Below are 13,859 nucleotides of genomic sequence, written 5' to 3'. Positions count from 1 at the left end.
TGTTCAGATCTTCCCAGCACAGCTATGATCAAGGGCCTCTGTTGAAGAGGCCTAAAGAACCAAGGATGAAAAACAGCTAAGAACAGGCCGACCCGTGCCTGCTGCTACATCCAAACGGAAACACTGTCTCTGAGATGTGACTGTCCAGGTCCAGCCTGGTCCAGGCTTTCACAGCACCACCCACAGGCCGGCTGCTGCTGGGGGTCGGTGTGGGGATAGAAACCTCACAGGTGTAGCCTCTGAAAACTTTCTTGTGCGATGCCAGAATGGAAAAAGCATAGGAATCAAATCCATAGAAAATCCAAACTATCATAGCCAGCATTCCTACTGGAAGTTAATCTCTTAGAACAGCTAAACTTTTATTTAAAAAGCAAACCAAGCATAATTGTCATCTTTAAAAAGAAAAAAGAAAAACATGTAAACATTGCAAAATTTGGAGGATTATTTATAATCTGAAGACACTTATAAAAATTATTAGGCTTGTTAGGACTATAAATACTAGCCTTCCCACCCACTCCCCCATGAAAAAAGCAATTGTTACAAAAATATAAAAAATATACTAGCTTCTTGTTAATCTCTCATCAAGGAATCTCAGAACTCTGGAGTACATCTGGGTTATATGCCTAGCAAGCATACACGCTACCTTTTCAACGTTTAAAGGAAAAGGTCCAGAACGTTCCATCCTGTTACGAATGTGGCTACTCCCTTCACAATAATGTAATGCTTGTGAGTGCTAACAGCTTGAAGTTCTCTTTTTAAATCGCATCTCCCTGAAGCATGGAATCACACAGCTCAAGAGGCTGGCAACCAGCTACCTCCACATTTCTCTCTCTGGCTCCTCATACGTCCCTGACTCACTGGGTACCCAGGCTCCTGAGCCGGCCATGGCTTCCCTCACTTCTCATTGAATAAAGTAGACAGTAAAAGGGTGTTGAGGAGGAAAACCTGGCCTGGTGCGCTCCCAGTAGCACCTGCTTCCCTGGTGTGCGTATGGCCCCACCCAGGTGTGCTAATTCAAGGACTACCCTGGTAACTGCTACTCTAACACAGAGGGCGGCTGATGATGTAGGTCACGGCCCACAGATCAGGAGGGAGGCAGGAAACTGATAGGACGAGAAAACACTGATTCAGGTTGCACGTATGCGCTCCTTCAACGACAGTCAGCGTATACCAGGCACAGCGATCAATTAACGTTACAAAATGAACCAAATTTAGTTTGAAACAATTAAAAAGAAAGAAAGAAAGAAAAAACCTGCAGGAGCTTAACTGTCAGATCTTTAAAAAGATCACCTCCTAATTTAGGGCATTTCTCGGCCTCTGCTTATCTCTGCTGCCACCAGCAGAGGGCTGTGGGTACAAAGGCTCAGCCAAAACCGTCGGGAGAAAACTGTTTCTAGGTAACCAGTGTGGTGGATCCACCCACAGGCTCAAGACGGTTCAGGGCTTTAACCCAAGGACCCGGAAGTCTAGGAAGACCTTTCATACCGAGGTCTCAGCAAAATCTTGCGCGAAGCTGAGCATGCTGAGTCATCACAGTGCTATGCTGCCCAGAAGACCCAGTTCAACCTGCAGCCTGCCTTTACACCTCGGACCTAGGCCACGCCCCTGCCAACACTGTGTTCAGTACAACCTAACCTGGTTATCCGATGTGACCCCTGTCCTACAACTGGCTTCAATATTCTTGTCTGCGATGAGCTGTCTGTCTCAAGCCCAGAATGACTCCAGCTTTCTGTGAGTCCTCGCTGGACTTGCAGGTTTGCTGTTCAAAGCACTTGTGTGTTCACACGGCCGAGGTTTTTATTTCACAGATCTTACTGTTGCTTTCTGGAGTTCCGGTCCTTGTCACGTTACGTCACATGTTCCCCTAACACCTGCTCGTTTTCTCCAGAGCTGAAATATCTATGTACCCAGGCTGCTCAGAATCCAAAGGAACTTCCCAAACACAACAGTGACAGGTGATTTGGAGAATTCCAGCCACATCTGCCTAAAAAGTTGACTCTGCTCTGGTTGCATTAAAAAACAAAAAACAAAAAACAGGGCCTGCGAGGACATTGCGAAATCACTGTTTGCTCACAAGAGAACTCTCAACATCAAGGCACAGAGAAAGAAGTCTCCTGGGAAGATGAAGATGATGATGATGATGATGTGTGAGGTCCGAGGCAGAGTCCATGAGGAAGGCCTGGGTGGTACCGGGGCCCAGACCCAAGGAGGGTCTGGCGCCTGAGGCATCCTCATGTGTACTTCTCCAGGAACTTGAGGTGAAAATCTTTCACCTTGTGGAGCACTGTCTTCAGTTTCTCCACTGGAGGAAGAATCGTCATTCTGTCAGGAAAAAGACTGGCGTCAGCCTTGCTGGCTGTTCACGGGATGAACCCAATAACACTCCTGTGCGGAGAGATGGCCCCACCTCATCTGCTTTGACAGCTCAGGGCCCAGGAGAGCACCTAACACTTGTGAAATTACTGTCTCTTCCCGCTCTGCCCCCCCCCCCCCCCCCCCCCCCCCCCCCCCCCCCCCGGTCGCTCCTTCCATTCTCAATGTTTTTGGTTTTTTTTAGTTTTTTGAGACAAGGTTTCTCTGTGTAGCCTTGGCTGCCCTAGACTCACTTTGTAGACCAGGCTGGCCTTGAACTCACAGCAATCCACCTGCCTCTGCCTCCCGAGTGCTGGGATTAAAGGCGTGTGCCACCACGCCCAGCTCCATTCTCAATGTTACCCAGGCAAGTCATGAAGCACTGCCCTTGAGCAATACCCTCGCCTCAGCCTCCGGGAAGCTGGGCATGCAGACACATGCCACCATAGTGGTTTATACACAGGCATTTTTACTACAGTAAAACCTCTCTGCTAAAGCAATAAACTGGATTTTGAGTCACCAAAATGTATTTTTCATCACTGTAGAAGGCCAGAACCACAGTTTTATTGTTGTTGTTTCCTTGTAAATTTAGTTTTTTGTTGTTGTTGTTTATTTGTTTGGTTTTGGTGTTTGCTGGTAAATTTAAGACAGGGTCTCTTTATGTAACCCCAGCTGTCCTAGAACTTCCTATGTAGACCAGACTGGCTTTGAACTCCCAGAAATCTGCCTACCTCTGCCTCCCCCCACCCCCCCTTTTTCTTCTTCTTTTTTAAAACAGGGTTTCATATGGCACTGGCTGTTCTGGAACTCACTCTTGCTGCTCAGGCTGGCCTTGAGGTCACAGTGATCCTTCTGCCTCAACTTCTTTTTTAATTTAATTTTTTATTTTATTTAAGTGATTTATTCAGATTACATCTCAATTGTTATCCCCTCACTTATATCTTCCCGTTCCCCACTCCCTCCCTCTTTCATCCTATTCCCCTCCCCTAGGTCTGTGACAGAAGGGGACCTCGTGCCCCACTATGTGATCACAGCCTATCAGGTCTCATCGTGGTAGCCTGCCTGCTCTTCCTCTGAGTGCCACCAGGTCTCCCCACCAAGGGAAAACGGTCAAACAAGGGGCACCAGAGTTCATGTCCGAGTCAGTCCCTGCTCTCCACAGAACTGTGGAGAATGTGCTGTCCATTGGCTAGATCTGGATAGGGGGTCTAGGTTTACTGCATGCATTGACCTTGGTTGGTACAGTAGTTTGAGCTGACCCCCCCCCCCCGGGGGTCCAGATCTGCCAGCCTTAATGGTCTTCTTGTAGCTGCCTCAACTTCTTAAAGTGCTTGCATTACAGGCACGCGCTACCACAGCTGGCTCCGGCAGCACATTTTGACTAGTACTACAGAACTCTGTAGAACACGACCCCTGTACCCCACACCCTTTTGTAGGCCATGACCCCCACCCCCACCCCACCCCCACTTTTGCAGTGCTAGGGCTCCAATGCTTGCTACACTGTGGTCCTAGAGCATGACTCTTACTCTTCCTTTTAGAAACCGAACATTTCTTTCTGTTGGGGGCAGGGGTGGGGGGAGGGAGGTGCGTGCGCACACAGGCACTTATGTGTGTGTGCCAGTATTCAGTTTCTGACAGTAAGCCAATATGCAAGTCATAGCTTTTACTTCAAAGACATTTCTAGTTGCCACAAAATGAACCTCTCCCTCCAGCCCTGATGACAGGCTTCCCAACTCAACAACTCTTACTGGTATGGTGGGCATGGAGCCCAGGACCTCACACTCAACATACGATCTACCGCTGAACTCTGCCGCAATCCCAGGTCTCCATTTTGGATGGATCATGAATGAATTGCAGCAGAGAACCTGGCCCAGGAGAAAAGGGCCATGTAGGCAGTTAATCCCTGTTAGGAAACCACCCATATCTTTGACTGAGTGAAGACTTGGCTGTAGGTGCCAACAACCCATGACATTTCTTTTTTTAGCATCTGCGACAAGAGACACAGGAGCCACGGGAGCTGTGAAGAAATGATCGTGTTCTGAACGGTGAGGACACCTACAGAGCAACTCTGGGGACGGTGTGCGCTCATCTGTACAGGGCTGGGCGAGGCATGGCTGTGAATAGCCTCCCGGGATGGGGACCTCATCTACGGCAGTAAAGCATCTTAACAGGTTTTAGGGCCCAGGGTAGTATCAGGGCCCATAAAGTAGGAGCTACACAACACCCATTATGTGCCAGGCTACCCTGGTTGGTTTTTCTGTCAACTTGACACAAGCTAGAGCTATCTGGGGGGTGGGGGGTGGGGGGTAAAATGGCACTAGAGAAAATATCTCCATCCATTCAACTGACCTAGAGGCAAGCCTGTCAGGGCTTTTTCTTGATTAATGATCGATGTCAAAGGGCCTGGGGCCACCCTGGGTAGTGCTATCCCTGGGCAGATGTCCTGGACTATATAAGAAAGCAGGCTGAGGGCTAGAGAGATGGCTCAGGGGTTAAGAGCACTCACTGCCTGCTCTTCCAAAGGACCCAGGTTCAACTCCCAGCAGCCACACGGCAGCTCACAACTGTCTGTGACTCCAAGATCTAACACCCTCACACCAGCACACATAAATTAAATAAAATATTAAAAAAGAAAGAAAGAAAGAAAGAAAGAAAGAAAGAAAGAAAGAAAGAAAGAAAGAAAGAAAGGCTAAGCAAGCCATGGACAGCAAGCCTGGAAGCAGTGTCCCTCTGGGGTCTGTTTTGGGTCCTGCCTCCAGGTTCCTGTCTTGGCTTCCCTGATGAGCCAAATACTTTCCTCCTCAAATTGCTTTTCATTGTGGTGTTTATGATAGCAACAGAGATCTAGCTAAGGCACCGGCTTTGTCCCGTGCATCCAGACACATGGACAGGTGACAGATGGCAGCTGAGAGGCAAGCCGGTCTAGGAATACTTAGAGAGACAGCTGTGAAGTGCCCCCAGTTTTCCTCACTTTCTGACAGAGCACCTGAGCCAGCCATGGTGGGATCCACTCAAGGATGGAGGCTCAGTCTCCAAAACTGGAACCCAAGCCTCCCAGGCCAGGCCAGGGCGCAGCAGCACCCGCCTGCCCCCCACAGAGAGTGTCCTACCTGAAGTGGTAGGTGCCTTCTCGCTGCCCAAAGCCACTGCCAGGCACGACGCATATGCCTGTCTCCTCTAGGAGCTTCATGCAGTAGAACATGTCCGGAGCCATTTTGTGGGACTGTGGGAGGAAGACAGAACCTGAGATTCATGGCTGGCTTTACATCGGGACAGCACACATCAAAAAGCCAAAAGCAAAGCCGGGGCTTGTCTGGGTTCACACTCGTAATCCTAGCACTTGAGACGCTTAAGCAAGAGAAGTGACTTGAACTCAGGGCCAGCCTGAGACAATATAGTGGGGTCCCACCTGGGCCATAAAGTAAGACTCCATTGAGAGTGGGGAGGGGGGACAATCAAAGCTAGATAGAACCAGAATGCAGAGTACCAGGCCCTCTTTTCTGTGGCAGAGTCCTTCCTTCTGTCTTTCTTGCCTGCAAATTAAGGCAGGATTCCTCCTGGTTACAGCCAGGAAGCCGGTTCAGGGACCCAGACATCTGAACCTACTGTCAGACAGGCTGTGACACTCCTGGTCTTCACTTATGGGCTCCTGTAACTGCTCAACAGGCACTGGCTGCAGCTGCCTCTGTGCCAAGTCACAGGAATGATGTGAAAAGAAGGCCCTGGGATCTACACCCAGTAGGGGCTTTTAGGGGACAAAGCCCTGGAGCTGGAGCTACCAGTGACACCACTAATAGCTAAGGAAGCCAAGCTGATTGGGTTAGGAAAAGCCTGGGGCATTAGGGAGGCACACTTTCAGGCACGTGGCTTGAAGGCATCTGCAGAGGAGATAACTCGGGACTTGCCCCAAATGAGGCGAATTTGCTCATGGGCTAGGATATAAAAAGAACCCATACTGGTGTCTCCTTCCTCTGCTTCCTGACCCCCCGCCCAGATGTGAGCAAGTAGCCTTGAGCGTCTGCCTCAACCTCAAGTGGCTCGTGCCTCATCGCTTCTCCGGCTCCAGCATCGCATCCCACTTGGGTCCTGCCCCGAAGAGCCAGCGTGTCTCGTTGTTTTAATATATTTTTTAAAGATTTATTTATTTAATGGGTATGAGTGCTTTGCCCACACGTATGCCTGTGTACTATGTGCAGTGCCTGGTGTCCTCGGAAATCAGAAGAGGTGTTGGCTACCCTAGTACAGGAGTTATGGATGGCTGTGAGCCACCATGTAGGTCCTGGAAGCCAGACCCAGATCTTCTGCAAGTAGCAAGTGTCTTAATGGCTGAGCTGTGTCACTGCCCTGTGAGCAGCACCGTGGAGGTCTCTCTTGGGGCTGGCCTCTTGCTTGCTCTATCCCACCATACTCTGCTACAGCCAGGACTCTTAAGAAGTTGTCACACGGTAAACTGCATGTGTCCAGAAGGTCAACAGAGATCAGAACCCATAAGGTTAGCACCAACTTGCCAAAGCAAAAAAAAAAAAAAAAGCCATTCATGACCCAGATAGCTCAAGTGAATCCAGGAAGACAGCCAGCCCCTCCACTCTGACCTGAGCTGCCTCCACAGCCTTGGCAGGGATGAGAATCCGAGGAAAGGCATACATGGCCCCTTGCAAGGGGTTGCACTGAATCTCTGGGACTTGGTTAAACAGATCTTCTGTCAGCTTCGCTTTTTTGGCCAGATTCCCAAGGACGAATTCTTTTTCCTGATGGCGACAGAAAGCGCAGGTATCAGTGATCCTAGACAAGACTAGGAAAGGCTGTTCTTCAACACACAGGTCGTAAAATAGATTGACAGAAGACGAGCTGCATGTGACAAGCACTTTAAATGGATCAGGGAAAAGGGGTAGACATGGACACATGGACAGGTCTTTCTGCAGACTTTTTTTTTTTTTTTTTAGTCCATCACTCTGCATGGCCTTGGCCCTGGGTGAAATAAAAACACTTCTGAGAGTCCGCTGGGGTTCCCCCCCCCCCCCCCCCCCGAGACCAGCTCCATTGTGTTATGTATGGGCTATCCCTTTGCAATTCTGTGTCAGTGTGGTGTTCATGCACACAGGCCCAGACAGAGTCAGTAACTGTCTCAGAGCTGGGCAAGCATCCAAAGCTGGAAGAGAATCGACCAGAATTCCTGCAAGTACTGTTGTACAAGACGGATAACAAGGTGGGCCTGAAGATGGGCGGAGAAACAAGAGCTGGTGCATCTAGGCAATGACGCAGGACCAAGTCTTCAGTCCCCAAGACTTCTGCTGTTCCGGGCAGGCCCCTACAGGGATAACCCAGAGGAGGACACTGCGCCAAGTGGAATAAGCCAGTCACAGAAGAACGAACATTGAATAATTCCACCTATGCGTGTACATCTTAGCGGAACCCATGGAGACTGAGTAAGAGTGCTTGCTGCCGGGAACTGGGGAAATGGGAGGAGGGGCAGGTATGTGTTTCCGAGTTTCAACCGGGGATGATGGGAAAGTTCTTGAGATGGATGGGAGATGGTTGCACAACAATTTAAAAGTCTTTCATTAATGAAACAGAACTGCCTTGTCTATCTGTCTGTCTATACAGGGTCTGTCTGTGTAGCTCTGGCTGCTGTGGGACTCACTCTGTAGACCAGGCTGGCTTTAAACTCACAGAGAGCCTCCTGCCTCTGCCTCCTGAGTGGTGGTATTAAAGGTGTTCATTACAGCAGGATAAAACTATATAGTTCAAAAGAGCAAACGCTGTTTCTATTTTACTACAAAAAAAAAAGGGGGGGGGGGGGGGGGGGAAGGAAGGTCAGAGGAGAGAGTGTGGCAGGTACGGCCTGTAATGCTAGCCTTTAGGAGGTTGAAGGACAAGGATCTTGAGTTAAAAAACAGTTTGAGGGGCTGGAGAGATGGCTCAGCAGTTAAGACCACTGGCTGCTCTTCCAGAGGTCCTGAGTTCAATTCCCAGCAACCACATGGTGGCTCACAACCATCTATGGTGTGATCTGATGCCCTCTTCTGGCCTGTGAGTGTATATGCAGGCAGAGCACTGTATACATAATAAATAAATAAATCTTAAATTAAAAAAAAAAAGTTTGAGCTATGATGAAACCCTGTGCTCAAAAAACAGGCATATTTCCTGTCACATGCCTCCTCCCCCCACTCCAACAAAAAGAGAGAGATGAACCAATACCGTCCGGGAACTGCCTTTTAGATTCTGCGATCTAAAATGCTTTTGTTGTCTTTTAAACCGACGCTGCTGCTGCTGCTGCTGCTGTGGTGGCGCCTAGCTACTCCCTCTTCTTTCAGGTTAGTAACAACAGTCTCTCAGCCCCGGGGCTGGCCTTCTGGGATCCGGCCACCCATGATGCTCACAGGTGAGGAGAGGCAGTCCACTCACTCACACAGGAAGTCCCTCCCACTTCCCCATTCTCTGCTGCATCCCGAGACTTGACTCACGCGTTCGGTTCAGGCACCTGAACCGAGAGACTTCGTGGACGAGGACGGTCACACACAGACACATCACCCGATGCATGGCCATCTGGGGCGGTGGCCGCCAATTCACCGTGAAACGCCCCACCACCACCACCACACACACACACACACACACACACACACACACACACACACACACACACACACACACACACACACACACACACACACACACCAGCAGACAGGTGGAGCAGACTCACCCTGCTGAACTGCTCAAAGGACTCCTCTCCTGGAACCGGGGGATTCACAAGGATGTCCATGGCGGCCTGCCCAGACACTGGCGGGCACAGGCGAACGGACAGCAGCTTCACCAGCTGGCCTTTGATCTCGGGGTGCAGATTGATCACCTCCATGTAGCCCCCTCTGTAGCCACACCTGGAGAGTTGAGGAGAGGGGACACACCCTCCAGTTACAGGAAGGCCTTACAAATGCAGTGTGGATGCCACACTCCGTAAGGCCACAGCAGGCAGCTGCGGCTGAGTTCTTGCCAGTGGCAGGTAAACAGCTGATACTACAAAGTCACTTTCCTACAAGGAAGAGCAAGTGCTGCCCCCCAGTGCCCCCCCATTTCCTCAGAGGTGGAGACAGTCCCCCCCCCCCCCGCCCTAGAGACAGCCTTGCCTTCCTGGTACCCCTTTGAACCATTTGCCAAAACCAGATATGTTTTCATCCCTTCTCCCTTTTTGAGACATGTCTCACTGCATAGCTCACTATAGCCAGCTTGGAAGTCTCTATGTAGATCCGGCTGACCTCAGACTTCCAGAGACCTGCCTGTCTCTGCCTACTGAGTGCTGGCTAACTTGATTTTTGAGTTGCACTGGGATTGCAGATCCGTGCCACCACACCCAGCCTTTCACAACCGTGTGGGGATCGAACTGAGCTCCTCACCCTTGTAAGGCTGTCACTTTACCCACTGAGAGATATATTTTAGAGCCATTTTGTTATAGCTGCTTACCCTGACACCTAACTCATATACTAATCTACATCAAATTAAGGCAAGAACCACCTCAGGAGACAGCTCCCTTGACCTAGCCAAAATATTTCTTCAGTCTTCGTAATGCCATTCCTTCTGCTTGGAGCATTCTTCTCCCAAATATATCCCTTCCTCCAACTCCAGTCCCACCTTCTGGCGTTTCTACCTCTTCTCTGACCTCAGTTCTCCACCTGCCACACACCTGTCCCCTTTGACTGGCTCTTCATTCCTCGATAACATAGTGGCTACGTGATGGCAGGGTCCTCAGTGCTGCGAACTCAGGGTAAGTGCTCAGAAAATACAAATGTGAGCCCCAAACTAGCCCTTTGGTCTTTTAACCCCCTAGTGCTAAGGCAGCCTTGGTGCTCGTCCACCCAATTCCTGTCCTGATTGACCCTCAGAGGTCAGTCAAGGTTAGAGCAGAAGGTTCCAGACTCAGAGCTGCTCCAGGAACCCATTTTCCTTCCTGTTACTCATCCACTGTCTGGTTTCTTTGTAGCACGGGCCACAATGAGCCTCCTCCGCAGCCTGGTTCTTCCAGCTTTTTACAGCAAAGGGTAAGGGCCAAGCGGAGGAGCAGGCAGAAGGGAGGGAGCAGACCCACCAGCGGCAGAAGAGAAGTAGAGGCTGACATACTCGCCCATGTAGCCCTTGGAAGTGGAGTGGAAGGAGGCGAGCTCCACGTTGCTGGAGTACTCGCGCCCCATCTGGTAAAGCACTTTCTTAAAGGAGTGGAACCTACAGTCCGGAGAGTATACGTTGTCCTGGTATACCTGCAGTGGGAACATGAGAGGTGGGATGAGGCCTTCGAGAAGGCCTGAACAAATTAAGGCTGTGTCTGAGAGTAGTCAGGGGTCTACACCCAAGAGGGGTGCGTAGGCACAGAGTTAACCTGTAGTCACAAAGTTAGCCCGTAGTGTAGGTCCCAAAGTCCAGCCTTGAACAAATCAGGCAGCCCTGCTTCCAATGCTATTTATACAGATAGCCGGAATGTGCCTGAAGGAACCTTCTAGAACAAGCAAGGGGAAATGCCTCAGACTGGATGCTCAGCTTAAAACAGGCACTTCTCAGACTTCTACGTTTACCACCCCCCCACACACACTCCCACCCTCTAGCCAGCCTAACACACCAGGTGACACCAGGGGCTCCCATCCTCCCAAACACATCTTTCTCCTAAAGCACTGTAGCAGCCGCAGTGTCAGCAGCTTCTGCCCTCACTCTCTGCTTTAGGGGTGAACTCTGGTGGGTGTCCTTTCTGCCAGAGCAGAACCCAGGAGCACTTTGTTCTGCCCCCATCTCCAGATCTAGCACTCACAGCCTGAAGTACCATCCTGCCTGGTCCAAAATGAGGGAAGCTGGCTGTGTGGACCAGTGGGAAAGCCAGACCTCCACCAGCTGAACTCTGCCCTCCTCCTGGACCAGTTGGGTGGTTGCTACACTATCAGAGTGCCATGTTAAAAACATGTTGATTATGGCAATTTAAATGAGGTGATGGAGCAGGGTGCTTAAGGAGAAAAGAAAGTAGTATTCTAGAGACCTACAGCTAACCGAAAACATGCAGAAATGGAGGTAATGGGACAGTGGAATGTGATGGGGTCTCGGTTTCTTTCTTCCGAAGCAGACAAAGCCTCATGCCTGGGGTGCAAGAAGTTGCAGTTACAGCCCTGAGATGCTCACACGCTCAGAGACAGCTGGACAGTAAGTAAGAGGGAAGAGAACCACCAGGAGGCACAGGACTGCACCTGGGGAGCACCTGCAGCCATTCTGCCACAGCTGTGGCCTCTTCCCTCAGGCACAGCCCTCCCCGGCTTTCCAGGTGGGAGTTTGGGAAGGGCAGCGCAGAGATCCCGCACCTGGCCCAGACCTGGTCAGTTTGCATATGGCAACCCTAGGCTACAGTGGTTGGTTAAGTTGAAGCACTCGGGTGTAAACTTGCAGGAACCACAAGGATGGAAAGCTGCTCTCTAGTCTGTGTACGAGGCCAACACACAGAGATGGGAGAAAGATCTGAAAGACACGGATTTGGGTCCAGGCACCATATATATATTCATCACCATTCTCCAAGTTTAAAGCAATCTCTGTTAAAAATCTGAAATTTAACTGGGTGTGGTGGCTGACACCCGCATTCTCAACACTGGAGACTGAAGTGGGAGGGTTGCTGTGTCTGTAAAGCCATCTTGGGCTATACACTGAGTTCTAGGGTAGCCTGGGTTACACGGCAAAACCTCAGTCTCCCTCTGTTTCTCTCTCCATATATATGGAGAGTCTGTGTGTGTGTGTGTGTGTGTGTGTACACAACTGGAGTCCAAACCAACATAGAGATCATTTACATCCCAAACTCGAAAGTTAAAGATGAACACCCTCACCTATGCTTACCCAGAAGCCCTCTGCCTGGGACATCCTGTCTCTCTCTGGCTACAGACCAATCAGAGCTGGATCCTCCCCTATAAGAGAGGGCTCGCCCCTCCCTCTCTGAGCCTGCCCCGCCCATCTCTGGGACTGCTCTTACCTCGTCAGCCAGGAGAAAAAGCTTCTCTTCCCAGGCAAAGTGAATCACATCTTCTATGCACTTTCTGCTTTGTACCTGGCCTACAAAATCCCCAAAAAAAACCAAAATGTAGGTTGTGATGCTATGTAAGTTGTCCCCAAGTAATACTTCCACCCAAACCACTTGGGTGTCCTGTGTTCCCTGAAGATCCCAGGAGAACGCCCTCCTACTTGCTCTGCTTGGCGGGGAGACAAAGCCCCAGCCATGCCTGCAGGCTCCACTCCTGTCTACTTCAATGAAGTCCGGCATGGGGAAGGAACCCTATTTCACCCCTAACTTTTTTATTATTCTTCCAACTGGGGCGTGCACACGTGTGCAAGATGCTTGTCTTTCCTGGAGGACAGAAAGTCCACGGAAGCGTCATAGCGAGCAGGGAAATAGAGCTGAAGGGACCCATTTCATCCGTTTCCCATTATGCACCGGCAGCAAGCGATGCAGAAAATTGCACTGGTTGATATGGTAACTGAACTGGAGTTACTGAAGAAAAACTGTGGGTGTCTTCCCAGAAAGGCAGATGCACACGCCCACAAGCAAGCAGCAGGCTCATCGTCTACGCTGAGGGCCCTGCAGGTCCTCGGATCGGTACTTGCAGAATGCTGACTGCCTGAGCCAGGCTGGGACCTCCAGTCAGCTGGGCTGGCAGAGAGAAGGGCACCGCTAGGGAGCCTGGGAGAGCACACTGCAGTTCTCCTCGGCTTCCTTCAGGACCTGCCTCAACAACAGTAGGGAAGACACCCACCACCCATGTCAGAGAATCGGTGCAAACAGCAAGATGGTAAGTCAGCCGCCCATAGGCACAGCCCTGGAGCAGACGGCAAAGGGGAAGCAGGCGGGAGTGAAAATGTCCCCCTGTATTTTCTCCCCGCTTTGAGTGTGACACCAGGGATTTCTGGTGTGTTTAGTCTGGTTTGTTTATTTCTTTACTGTGTGTATAGCATCTATGTATGTTATGCATGCGTGCATATATGCACAGACATAAACACACACACATGTAATTATTCCTGCGTGTACATCACAACACAGCAAAGCATGCAGAGTGTTACCTTTTGGCTAAAAGGAAAAAAATGTCTATATACCTATCTCTAGAATGATATGAAAAATGTCTGTAAAAATACAGAGCTGCATCTTAAAATGACTCAGCCAGGATTTTCGCCTTCTAACACTTATTAAGTAAGGGACTGGAAATTCTTTGGCTACCAAGTGCCAACCAGGCTTCATAAGAAGCAAGCTCGGGGACTGGAGTGATGGCTCAGAGGTTAAGAGCACCATCTGCTTGCTCTTCCAGGGGACCTGAGTTCAATTCCCAGCAACCACATGGTGGCTCACAACCATCTAGAATGAGATCTGGTGCCCTCTTCTGGCCTCCAGGTATAAAGCAGTCATATACATTAAATAAATATTAGAAGGAGGAGGAGGAAGAGGAGGAAGAGAAGGAGGAGCAACAAGCTCGGGGCTCTGGGACTCTGGCAGAGTGGCAGGTCCTGGT

At 50.2% G+C, this 13,859-nt stretch overlaps 1 protein-coding gene across 3 annotated transcripts in view; it reads right to left on the bottom strand.

Moving 5' to 3' along the window:
- Window positions 1-2,122: 2,122 nt before the first annotated feature.
- Gpt2 (glutamic--pyruvic transaminase 2) overlaps window positions 2,123-13,859 on the bottom strand; it is a 36,338-nt gene continuing 24,601 nt past the window's right edge. For 2 of the 3 annotated variants that reach the window (XM_051168701.1, XM_051168700.1), the window contains 6 exons: window positions 12,335-12,414; window positions 10,462-10,598; window positions 9,053-9,227; window positions 6,945-7,100; window positions 5,463-5,575; window positions 2,123-2,322 (listed from right to left, as the gene is read on the bottom strand). In XM_051168701.1, the coding sequence (XP_051024658.1) occupies window positions 2,232-2,322; window positions 5,463-5,575; window positions 6,945-7,100; window positions 9,053-9,227; window positions 10,462-10,598; window positions 12,335-12,414 (752 nt within the window). In that variant the 3' untranslated portion in view covers window positions 2,123-2,231. Of the gene's footprint in view, window positions 2,323-4,150; window positions 4,218-5,462; window positions 5,576-6,944; window positions 7,101-9,052; window positions 9,228-10,461; window positions 10,599-12,334; window positions 12,415-13,859 lie in introns of all 3 variants that reach the window. The other variant, XM_051168702.1, reaches the window with a different exon arrangement.

Source organism: Acomys russatus, chromosome 26, assembly GCF_903995435.1.
Source record: "Acomys russatus chromosome 26, mAcoRus1.1, whole genome shotgun sequence".
NCBI lineage: Eukaryota > Metazoa > Chordata > Mammalia > Rodentia > Muridae > Acomys > Acomys russatus.
The sequence above is the reverse complement of the archived record's forward strand: the minus strand, read 5'-3'. Positions and strand labels throughout refer to the sequence as shown.